At 41.0% G+C, this 13,529-nt stretch overlaps 1 protein-coding gene across 6 annotated transcripts in view; it reads right to left on the reverse strand.

Moving 5' to 3' along the window:
- The window catches only part of LOC124167366 (transcriptional activator protein Pur-beta), a 69,814-nt gene that overhangs the window by 28,020 nt on the left and 28,265 nt on the right, over nt 1–13,529 (reverse strand). Inside the window, exon 1 of one of the 6 annotated variants that reach the window (XM_046545376.1) lies at nt 5,010–5,305. The exons of the other annotated variants lie outside the window; for them this stretch is intronic. Coding sequence (XP_046401332.1) covers nt 5,010–5,115 — 106 coding nt within the window. The 5' untranslated portion in view covers nt 5,116–5,305. Of the gene's footprint in view, nt 1–5,009; nt 5,306–13,529 lie in introns of those variants that run through there. 6 annotated transcript variants of the gene reach the window in all.

A 13,529-nucleotide genomic window follows, 5' to 3' on the forward strand; every position in this document is an offset into this window, starting at 1 on the left:
TCGTGGTCAGGCCAGGTTGATACAACTAGTCTAAAGAATACCACAATTACTACAGTAAAGGCAATTCAATCCAATATTCTCTGAACCAGGTTCTTGATAACGCCAACGAATATGTATACACAGCGGGCCATAGGTCTTGACGAACCACTACTTGGTTTGGTGACGATGAGGTGAAAGTCGTGAATGAAGCTTGAGCTTCATAGATAGATAGATAGCTTGATAGATAGCCCTAGGAATAAATTTCAACACTAAAATTATGAGGAAAGCAACAGAGGAAAATATTGGACTAATTTTGGCCAAAGAGGAATTAGAATGGGTAAAAAAAACAGAAAGACATATCTCAAGAAAAAGAACCTAAAAAATCCACACAAAAAAACTAAAAAAAAAGAATCTTACAAAAGGATATATTGCTTCTACTCGTGAGAACTAAAAATTGAAAATTTCAAGATTCAGATATCACGGAAGTGTGGTGGAATACTACTAGAGATGCGATTGTAAGATAAAAGAAATAATCGGAATTGCAAAACTGCTTTCCGAGTATGGAATGCAGTTGATAGGCAAAAAGGACACGGAGTTAAAGAAAATACTAATGAATCTCTACGTGTCGAGTGTTTTCATAAGGTTTCGAAAAATTGGATACAAAAAACTGGAAAAATACAGCAAAGATACTTGATATGTGAAGAAGAAACCGAGTGAGTTGGAAGGACAGAAGGGGAAATGATGATGTTCTGGAGAGAAAAAGTCAGAAAATGGCAATCTGTGATCACAAAAACGCAAAAAAAACAGTGCTGGTCACTTTCTAAGACATCGGAATTTTTAATAAAAAAAGTAGAGAACAGTAAAGAAGAGGATAATTGAGGAGCAGAATGGAGACGAGGGGAAAACTTTGGGTTTGCGTCACGTAAAAATGGATGTCAAAACGGAACTACAAAAATCAGCTGAAGAGCAGAAAACTAGGTGATGACGATGGAATACCCCACGATCCGCATAGTGAGTTTGTAACAGTCAGATAGGAACCGAAAAGACAAAATGATGCTCGAGGTGTTTTCAAAGAAGCTCATTGATGTGGTTATTTCCTGCCCTCGGAAAAGTTATATCGCATCAAGTTGTTCAGCGGTGAAATCTCCTCATATTATCGCTTTTTCGGACATAATACTCGGATTTGATGGTAAATTATAGCGCATGCTAGCAAGCGAAAAAATAGAAACGGTAGAACCAATTTTTGAACGACTTCATAGCTTTCAACATCAATGCCGTTCGCTACGGACTCGAGATATCGCAGCCGAATTTATTTGAGGGCTGAAACTTTCAATGAAAGATATCAACTAATTGAAAAACAAATTATTAAAGATAAATGGTAATTTAATTTAGATAGAAAAAATATCACCCCATAATCGTATTCCTAACAAGGAAAGAGGAACAACGAGGATAGATAGAAACATGAAAAGTATTAAAATGCCCGAATAATGGAATTCAGTACTTCAATGAATGAAGTGGGAATATGAACTCGGTGGGATTATGAGCTTGAACTAAAGCGAAGATATAAATTTCCCTCATATTATGAGTTTATGAAAGGTATTGTGAGAGAACAATTTGATTGACGAGATAATAAAGCAGTAACGGTGAACAAGAATCATAATACACCCTTCCTTCAGTTGCGTCAATTGAAGTACGTGACTGTGTATTAAATCCTGGAGTCCTTACATTCGTGATCTCCAATTGTTATACGGTCTTCACCAGCGAATCTATCACGCATGGTAAACACGAAGGCATTGCAAAGTAAATAATTTACCTAAATTAAGAGCAAAGAAAAAGGGATAACAATATAAGGGTACAAGATAAAATTTAATACGGGTAAGTCTCATAAATTAGTCACAACTTTAGATTTCACTGGGTACGCAAATCCATAGCAATAATATAAAACAGTGGCATAGGTAGAAGATACTGTTTAATCCTCTTCACGTAGGCATATGGTTAAAATCCAGTATACGACTAGGGACTGGATCGGTAGAGGGTACAAAACCTTTCCCGGGAGGTCGTTGGCCCTAGCTGGGAACCATCGCAAAAAAATTGATTTCACTTGCGAGTCAACTGAATGCTAGACTCAAAATTCTCTATTACCCCCAACTTTACAATTCTGTGAGATAAATCACCATTGAAAACCAAGTAAATAGCAGTATTACACTCGTATAACGCAATACGTACTAAAGGTAGCGTTTTCGATATAATTAGGCTTTAGGCATTCCCAAAATAGTTTTTATCACAGTATTTATGGTAATACGTTTCACAGAATTATTAAAAATTGTTAATAAGCCACAATTAAGATTTGAAACATAAATCATTAAGGTTCAGATAATACTCCAACTCTATGAATGAAGGTTATTTGAATTCCTGAGCATGATTTACCTGTTCAGATAAAAACAAAGACCAACGAAAAACCACCAGAATATATTTCACGAAAAAATAACTAAAAAATCAACATTAATGTCATAAGTATAGTCAGCTGATAATGCAATAAGATAAAGGAGTTCCAGATAATTGTCGAGAATGGAAATTGTAACCTTGCATTCCGTGAAATTCGTCGCCGAATTCGGAAAATTCTTCAAGTAATGAATTAATAATACATAAAATAAGATTGATTCTGAATTCATAAAATAATGACAGGTTTTACAACCAGATCCAGGAATGTATGACGCTATAATTTTTACTCTGTGTCAAATTTAAGTACATTTGACCCAACTTTAACATTTTGTTCATATTCAACACAGGCGCAAATTCAAAGGCAGGGAAACCACCCAAATCACGTAAAAAAAATTGAAAAATCAGTGACTAATCACGTAAAAAAAATTGATCAATTTACCGTTGTTTATGGGGAGGAATATTTGAAATTGGTACCGATAAAATCTCAAAAATGGAGAGAAACTTGCGGGGATGTATGCTATATGAAAACAGATTTCATCAAAATAATACAGATGAGGTTTCATCTACGTGCCGTGAAACAAGAATTATACAAAGTTATATCTATTTTTCCCCTGGTAGCCATTATAGATAAAGTCCTGCAAATCAGAAACCTCACGGGTAGAATAACGGATAAGCATTCGGAATTAATGTCTTCGTTCGACAACGTTCTGGTGTATCAAACTGTTTTCACCTCCCCAACAAAAGAGCAGATTTACGCTGCTGGAATCAAATCCCAGGAATCTAGAAAGTCATTCGAAGGCTTACACTAGCGCCCCCATCGCATCCTCCTGAAGCGAATTTATCGGGAGACTAGCGGTGCATCGAACCAGCCAGGTTGATGACCCCTAGGCAATACTGTAGCTGTCCTACGGAAGGTTTTCGATCTCTCCACGCCCTTTTTCCTCCTATTTACTTGAAGCACTCTAGTAATTATCACGAGCTAAACGATCAGGCCACTAAGCGTGAAATAAATTTCGAGATTACAGTCGCCCCCTTAGCAAACCCGAACTCAGAAGTCACAAGTGACGGACAGAAGGGCGGACAAAGAAGAATAAATAAGCCTTTGGAAAGCGAGGAAGGCCGTAGGGAGGCCGAATCAATTAAACGGGGTAGACCTCTTGTGGGTGAAAGAAGGGGCCCAGGGTTAGCACACACAACCCAAATACTATGGCGAAATCTACGTAAGGATAAATGAGACAAGAAAGGTCACGGCCTATGGTCCAGTAAATTGTTACAACTTGAATTATTGCAAGATAAGAAATTCAATCGTACACCCTCGCGACTGGGGAAATCTAAAATCATGATGTAAACACAGCAAGCCGGTGACAAACCTAGGAATTAATACGGCGTTTTCTGTCCACCATAAGAACTAAATTATCTCACTCACTATAATTTCATGAAAAACTAACTGCCAATAATTATCATTTGTGTGATCACCGTTATCAATGATATACCCACAATCGCAATGAGTGCAGTGAGTACGTGAATAGTCGAATAAAAATTGTACACATCGCCGGATTAGTCAACAGAAATTAAAACGAGCAATGCCAAACCATTGAAACTGTAACTAGGGTTGAGATGCCAATCGAGCTTTGGCACCTGTGAAACACTGCAATTAGATTGATAGGTTTCAAGTCTAAGAAAAGCAATTGGCCGCCATGCAAAAGCAAAGGCTTTGGTCGTTTTCGTATCGCTCTAAAACCGAGGAACAAGCACAGTCTTGAAACAAATCCTATGACAAAGATAAACAAGATAGTAAATGAAGAGAGAGAGCTTATCGGGGAAAATTTCACGCAGACACATTTCAACATTAGGCTAAGAGAATATACGGGAACTTGTACAGAGTAACAGAGGAGGGATGATACTTCGACAGTCGCCCAAAAGACCCCCGAAAAAATAAGTCTCGTCTCATAAAGATCAACTTATCACGCTCTACAGGGGGAGGGACGGAGGGGAGGGGTCACAATTTAAAATCCACTGCGGGGCGGAACACGAGACGATCGCATTCCCAGCTGGCAAAGAGGCGCGTCCTTGAAAACCGACACGGAGGCAACATGGGAGGAAGAATCAGTCCATTACATCACTTCGCATATTTCAGCCGTGCCATCATCCCACCACCAACAACCCCTCCTCCAGCGCCCTCCTCCCCCGCCAACATCCGCCGGGAGGGGCGGCGGAGGGGAGACGGGGAGGCAGACGGTCGGGGGCAACTTGTTGTCGGGGGGAGAGCGTGGCGGATGCCGGCCCGAGCGCCGCCGCCACCGGCCGCTATGTTGTGCTGGGTCCGGTGGGAAGCTACGCCCGGCTACACGCCACTTCTCGTGCCTCACGGGCGGGGCACGGCCGTGCGCCGACACACTAAAAAAAATCGAACTCGACACTGCACCCGGGCACGTTTTTCCACCCAGCACGACCACATATCCTCCGGCTCATGGATAGGGTGGCGGGCAGCGGGTACGACAATATGAAACGGCCCGTGGGGCCACCGAGAGCATCGGGGGCCCGTGGAGAGCGTCGAGGGCTGCTTGATCGATAGGGGGTGCACGTACCGGGGGGAGACATGGGCGGGGGGAGTGTGGGCGGCGGGGGCGAGTCGCTCGGGTGGTGAGACAGCATCATCGCCTCCTCCGCCCGGAATACGCGGCTCCGGTACATCCTTGGCCCCCGCGACCTCCGCCCGCCGACGCTACGTCCGACGCACCATCCGACAAGGCACTCCCTCTCACGAGACACGGCCACCGTGCGCCATCCAACCACCCGGCGGGCACATCCCGAAGCGCGCTATCCGTCCCGCCGCCGTTCAGCCACCGACTGGCAGATCCCGAGGCCCTGCTCCCCCGCCGCGTCAGACGCGGCAAGACGCAGGCCCGGTCGGGAGGGAGCAGGAGGGAGCGGGAGGAGGAGCGGCGGCCGCAGCCGAGCGGTGTTGAGGCAGGGAGAGAGCGTGCAAACACACGGAAGGGAGACTGTCCCCACCCCCCTGCCATCGCAGCCGGGTAACGGGGGGTGGAGGCAGACGCGCCGGCCCCCGCCCCCCGTCTGCCGCCGAAACAAGCGCCGATAGCGGCGACAACTGCCGCGCGACGCCGCGAGAGGAGCGGCACGGCGGGGTTCGATACGCTAGCCATGGAGTACTCACTACTCACGGCGATCTCACGATGTTGCAGTAAGTCGGCCACGTAAATTAGTAGGGCCCAAACCATAGTAACCGTATTGACCCCGGCCGATAGCGATTACCAATCCTCATATCTGCGATATATTGAAGAAATATAATTATTTCGAACACGGATTGATACGGGACGCAGACAAGTGAGTTAAAAAACATTCCGTGGGATCTAAAAATGATTGTTCCATAGGATCGTAGCTGGGTATTTAAAGATGCGACCGACACCTCGGGTGATTTGCGCCATAAGGAAGGCTTCGGTGGGAAGGGATGGAATAAACCCGACGACGGCCTTATTCTGATCATAACGGAAGGTGCCATAGGGACCACGACTTAACGTCCAATATGACGGACGAAGTTTTGCTACCCATAAAACACTCGAGGCGGGATCGGGTAGTCTACGATAATCTCAGACAATGTCGGGATTTGAACTCGGGCCCACGGGGTGGAAAATAAACATTCTAAGAACCACACAAACCCGACCCCCTGATTTCGTTTCAATAAGGAGTAAAAGAATGATAAGCCCTTTCAATTATGACAAAGATTTAGGCTTCCCTCTTCAGCTGAGTACAAGATGCCTTCTCCATTTTCCACCTTCGTAATTCCATGATCAACGTCACGGTAATTTACTCAGCTACCGTCCTCAAGGAGAATCTGGTTACAAATGAGAAGAGTAAGCCGCCTAGGTCATGCATAAGACTGCCTTAATGGAAGCTAGGGAAGACATCAAACATGCGATTCGTTACGGCGAGTCAAATATTAAAGATGACGTAATGAGGCAAATATTGGAAATAGTATAATTTAGAAACAGATGCAAATACATTAGGGGTGATGATTACACGGTCCTGATTTCGGATAGTTTTCTTTATCTGTTCCGCAAACATCTCTTCTCCATCCACAATCCCTAGCCTGTTCCTCTTCAACACCGACCGAACACACTTCCAACACGGATTGCATCATCCCTTCCCCTACGACTGCACAGAACTCCTCACATGCCTTTTATTTCATCAATCGTATATAGACAATAAATTTGAAACAATACCTAAATCCAGTGGCTCTGCGTGTACCCTATACTCTATAAAAATTAGGAAAACTAAGTTTGTATTTAAGCTATTATTCAAGGTTTCGATCATCAATTACCGCAGTGTGCCTGGTCGATGGTTGCTATTGCTTTTTAAAAAACTATCATAAACCACAGATGTATTCGCGGAGATGATAAAGGAAAGAGTTCGAAAACTGAATTCCTCTAATAAGGGCAAAACTGTAATCCACTTTTCACACCTATGATTACAGAAAATACGGAATTGAAGAAATTGACGAGAAACGGATACAAGAGCGTTTATTAACTTAGCAGGATTTCCCATTCCTGGACCCTCTGATTTTGTAAGAGCCTTTCCCATCAGAAACATGCTACTTTCATAAACCGACAGTCTAATACACACGCTAATTAATTATTTTCCGAGTCATGCATCGTGACGAGCTGAAGGAGACTCATTAGTATCACGAGGAGCAAGGGACGTGGCCGTGTCGATGGACAACTTTCGTTTCGTGGAAACTATTCTCTCCCCGATACGAGGAATTAAAAATGGTGAAAATCGCGTTTATAGAACTTGTTTCGACTACATAAGTACTGCACAAGCTCTTCTAATGAGTGATTAACATTCTTTTACAGAAACACCACCCAACGGCAAAGTTGCCATGTTACTCATCTCTCTCTCGAGAAAGAGATTCCATCGATGAAACACAAGTAACGGACGGAAATTAAGATACTAAGCCTTTCAAAAGTTCAATTTCCTTTTTTCTAACACGGACTACAAATCCACAACATAGGTCGAGCTCGACGGAATGAGCATCAATGCCTACGCGGCAAATCAATAAAAAATAACAATCTAATTCTTCAATTTCTTACGATTGAGTAAATACTAAGCAACCGCGAAGTAGCTTTCCCCTACAGTTTCACGCAGACACATTTCAACATTAGGCTAAGAGAATATACGGGAACTTGTACTGCAAACTGCAAAATATAACGAAATATCCACCCACTATTAATAAATCAACGTCAAATAATTTTGACGTTGGTTTTACGATCTTGACAGTGAGCACTACAGAAAATATGGGACAGCAATTAATTTCTAGGGGCGGTTCAAATATGAAAAACGAAAGCAGGGGTTTCTAACCTCTTTAAGCTTGCGAGTGGCACTTTCTACTTGCCATGGTAAAAGGAACCAGTCTTATTACCAACCAGTTGATACACGATATTGTCGGGAATAAATAATTAGATTAACAAATTAAAAGAATACACTGTTCCAAAGCACACATTAGCTGCAAAAATAACTGAATGCAGGTAGAATACACTACGAGATTTTGTGTACTGCGGGTGGCCACCCTTGTAAAGCATTCGTTCAACTACCAAGCGAGGATCATTATAATCGAGCGCCTTCCATTTCCAACGACTAGCAAGTCACGGAAAGTAAATTTATTACATGTTTCAAGCGAAGGAATAACGCTATGACGTAATGCATCGTAATGTTCCCGAGAATCGTGACGGATATTCATGCCACATTGAACGGTTGAAGATGTTTCATTACTCTCACACACAACGGATGTAAGGAAGAAACACTTATGCGATATCCTACAAGTTAGCTTCCTCGAAAATTTGAGTTGTATGACAAAATATGTTTAAGCCGTGGCGCAAAAGCCATTACGACCTCTCCACACCATTGAGGAGAAGTTATTTCCGAAGTGACATGAGAAAGAGGAAGATTTAACGACACAAACTTAGCAGAATACATATAAAAAAATCAGATAAGAAAATTGATGGCGGGAGTCCTGAGTAAAATCACGAACCACTGACGTAACAGGTAAAAGAATGAAAAGAAAGGTCCTCACAGGGCGCCATCCTTCTACGACCGGATACGTAAAACATGAAACGAATATCAATCTACTTTTTTACTAGCAAGGGGGCGATAAGATTCCTCGACTACGTATTCCACGGAATATGGAAAATTGCTGGCGCACGTGAAGCTTGAGGTTACTCAATCGTTCATGTGAAAATGTAGCTAGGTCACGCGAAGGTGAAGATGGAATAGCTTCGCGGTTTTTTCCACAATGACAAGCACGATCTTGCACAAAATTGCATATGTTCCGATTTGCAGGGTTCCCATGATTCCCCATTCACTCTCCAGTGTTTGCACGCGTTACCCAAGTGTAATGTCAGCATAAACATAGTTTCCACTAAACAACGGTAGGAGAGAATCCTGTTTCGTACGCTCGCATTTATCACTGGCTAGCGATAAACCAGATTATTACTGTTTAGCAATTGATACATACATGGGTAAAATATTTCCAAACAAAAATTACTAATATATTACGCATGGAATAGCTTAATTAAATTAAAATTTCCTTTTTACGTAAGAACTAGTAAGAAAACTCATTTGAAAAACGCTAAAAAACGATAAGAAATTATAAATTGAGGTACTCTAGTTAGAAAATTACGACTTTTATACAAAAACGATGCGCCTAGCACAAATAAATTTCGGGAATATATATTGTCCTAAAATCCGTACGATAAGAAAATTTCTAGAAAGCATATTTACGGATAAGAAAATCGTGTAGAAAGCATATTTACGCACCAACGTAGCTAAGCGAAGTCAGAATTGAGTTGATCCAATCGCATTTCTTGGAGAGCATTAATGAATAAAATTAATATTTTAGGCGGTAAATATGATTTTCCTTACAGTGGTGGCCACATAAATGTTGCACAAACTCATCACTCAAGGTAATAAAATCCTTAACTTCAGAAAACGCCTCATAGAAACTCACTTCATTCGCGAATCGTTGAAGATTTTCTTCCACCGAAGGGTAGAAAAACTAGATTTGAATTCCCACCCTAGGAGGCTTTTAGTAAGGTAACCCGCTTTTCTATAAAATACATACGCCTAAATTTTCTCGTAAGAGTGACACGGATCACATATCACACGACGAAATTCCATAACGGAATTACGCAATTTCTTCATTACGCATGAAAACCTCAATTCTATTGATGAACATTGAAGAGGACTCATCTTTACGATTTACTCAACAAATTGTCCAACTGATTTTGGACTATTACTCATGTAACTTAAAACGCTAGTGAAATTGGCATTAGCGGTGTATTTAAAGCAGCTCAAATAAGTAACCATTTGCATTAATATAGCGATATTTGGTGCACATTACCGCAATGTACACTTACGAGGAAATGGATTAACAATCATGGTAATGGTATTCAATAAAACGCCAAGGCCATTTCACTATCGATATCAGGGAGACCATTCATCATTTCGAGAAAATGGTCGCATGGCAATCCTTCCCCGCAGAAGTCTATTTGGGTTGGCAATACTTCAAAAATTCTAGATTAATTTAACACTTGAGCAATGGTAGCTAAAAAAACTAATTGCATTACTGAGTAACTAATAATAATATTAAGAACTGAAGTATTCCTAGGTTATATTCCATCATTAAGCAATTAATTGGCCCACGCGAATACCGGGTTTCCAATCTCCAGCGGAAGACGACACTAAACATAGTCGGATAAAATTAAACAAGACGACTCTGAAAGGAATCTAATACAATAAAACCATATTTTCAAATAAAAGTGAGGAAAACAAGATGAAGTAATAACTACAAGGCTTTCGTTTAGGTACAAAAAACGGAAAAGAGAAAGTTTTTATGCAGCCGGCCGAGAAAGCACCATGGTGGAGTTAATTGCTTCAAATAGAATATGATACAAGACATCTACCATGCAGAAAATCCGTTCCATACTTATTACGCAAAAGCTTCGATGAATACCAATGCAATTCGTGAAAAGTTTACAGTACTTCGTATGCACCCGCCTAAATGCCAGCGGCGGATGGCCTAATTATTTATCCCTGCAAAATATATTGAAAGTCAAGATTTTATTAAAGCATGAGAGGCCAAGCTTAAATGAAGATAGTTTACGACAAGGATTGAAAGCAAATACGATGACATCATATGTTTCGCCAAGAAATGATTTCGACGCAAATAGCTTGACACAGGAGTAAATCAAGGTTGCCTACATTCAGGGTGTTACGCTGTTACGACGATTTCACCGTGCTGCCTAACCGTCCTCATGTAAGGGCCGATGCGATGGTGAACGACTTTTTGAGTATCCCGAAAATTATATTTAAGGCTATAATTGAACTATTTACGGATAAAGCACCATTGAAGCCCATAACAGTACTTCGTAATAGTTCCACTATTTTCATTCACTCACTTGATTAAGTATCTCCAATATTAAAGGGAATGTACAACTCGAACGAGGCAAAAATGCACTCGTTTTGCCAGACCAACAATTTCGAAAGACTTAACTGATGGATTCATCTTAGAATGGCTACATCAATTTTTCCTCTTTTATACATGAACCCAATTGTGACAACTACCCATTCGTGAAAATAAACCTGTCCCGGTAAATAATACTTAAAAATCTTGCAAGAATGTACATTCCTCAATTTAAAACTTAAAAAATTATTTGGATACATACATAAATTTCTACAGCCGGATAAGAGCTTTATTCTGCATCATAATTCTTCCACGCACCCTCGATACGACCTGGACGAGAGGGTTATTTAGTGTAAAAAGAAATTAAATTTGAAATTGAATTAAGTTTAAAAAAGAAAAAGTTTCGATTTGATAAGTCCCAAATTTGCTTGCTTCCTATTTATTTAAAACAACGCACATTTCGAACGCACTTTAATTAACAATTTAAATAATGGCAACAGCATATGCTATAATTATGTTTAAAAAAAATAGCGACACATGCAGGTACTCCCATCAGGGCAATCATGAAGTAATTATTTTTTAAACATGAACATTATTTCAATACCCCACAATTTCTAGCGTACATAATGATAACCGCATAAAAACACAATTTCACTTTTATTACTTTGACTTGAAAATACTCCTTCTTCAGAATCTTGCAAGACGACCTTTTTTTTAACTATACACCTTTGACTGTTAACCTAATATCAACTTTTACAGACTTCCTTATTCTACACACGAATTCCTTGACTTTATAAACACAGACTAGCTAACGTTCTGCACTTTACCTCAAACGCATTGTGACTTTCCAACCCACCACTGCTATTAGTAAATTAAGGCTCTTGTAATAGTGATTCTCATATCACAGGATATGATTTTTTAAGAGCATTCGTTTTTATTTGCCTATTTGGTGCAAATTTTTACAGCATAGTAAAATTGAATCATCGTCGTTGGAGACGAGGGGGAATACCACATCGAACACTGAGGTTAAGGAGGATAAATTTCTCCTGAGGATTTGAGTAATTACGATTACTCGCGAGCGAATCTGTAATTCACACCGCTGTGTTATAGATAGCCATTAGTTTGTCACAACGCATACTCAATCGACGAAAGAACCGAAAATATTGTCACCATCTCATTAGCCATATAAGAGCTTCATTCTGCAATAAATTCTTCCATGCATCCGCGATACGACCTGGAATCTCCTTACTTAAGAGAGGGTTATTTAGTGAAACTTAAGTCGATTTGATACAATTATCGATGAAGCGGGAGATCAATTCAGTCAATAAATAAATTAGGCCTACAGGGAATGATAGCCCAGTAAACACTTCAACGTAAATGGGGTTCCATTTGCTTCTGCTTCAAATAAATCTCAAGAGCTCAATTTAAGTAGGAGAGAATTTATTATTTTAAATTAGATAATAGAGTCCAATCCAAAGCATGCATATTTTCACAGGAAGAAAGCCGAAAGAACGGCGAGAATTGCTCATTTTGTTTTCCTTTCAGAGGTTCGTACACGTCTTTCGGAGTTGCTAATCTGTATTTTTAATGCCAGTATTTGTCCCAAAGGCATACAAAAAAAATCAGAACTGTCTCTTTTGATGCATTAGCCTATGTAAGGTTTGAATGGCGTATAACGGTCAGTAGCGCGGATGGGGCGAGGCTGGGCGCCTGCATGGTGGACAACCCGCATGTCCAGCGCCAGCCATTCTCGCTATTCGTGGAATGCGGTCCGTCTACATACATGCCATCGCACTAAAACCAGTCGCAGACCGGACCCGCACACGGCGGAACATCCAACGGTCGCGAGATCATGAATGAACGCATGCACGCTTCATCCATAGACGCAATCCTCACTTCCACCACCACAAGAATATGTTGTGGATGGAGTTAACAGAACGGCGTCAAATGACTGGATGTCGCGATAACTTCACTAGCATCGTGGGGAGCATAAAATAAATATTTGTGGTAGAACCCTAAAGAGGAATGGACTCCTCAAGCTTTTCGTGGGACGGTCTCCGGATGCAGAAGTGAAAGAAGGATGGCTATATCTAACTCGTCAAGCCGCACCTTGAACATTAGCCAAGCCAATGGGAGCCGTCGCATAAAGATTTATTCCATGCACTGTTTAAAATACATAGGAAAGTAGCGTACTCTGCGAAATCTGCATCAAATGAACCGAGGGCGTCACGCAATTTTTACACGACTGCGAAACCGAGTCGGGAGGTAACGTGCTAGGCTTACATTGCTTAAGCGATTAAGAACTAATTATCTTTCAGAGAGAAACGGAGATCATCTATAAGAAACTTAACTATATTTCCAGGTCCGACAGAGCCGATAAAATAAGATATACTTGGGTGAACCGATACGTAAAGGATTCCGTTTTTTCCCATAACTTAAGGATCTAGGTGGAACTCTGTAATCAAATAAATACAACGCGCGTAATTTTTTGTAAGACTATTTTTCCTTGCGTTGCTATCCTTGATGGAACACAAGAGCCTAAGATCTAGACACCGTGAAGCTATATAAAATATTCATGCGAATCACGGAACATGGATAGCTTAGAGGTCTGCGCTGTGCCCCGAAAAGC

The sequence above is a fragment of the Ischnura elegans genome, chromosome 10 (genome assembly GCF_921293095.1).
Source record: "Ischnura elegans chromosome 10, ioIscEleg1.1, whole genome shotgun sequence".
In the NCBI taxonomy this organism is placed as follows: Eukaryota; Metazoa; Arthropoda; class Insecta; order Odonata; family Coenagrionidae; genus Ischnura; species Ischnura elegans.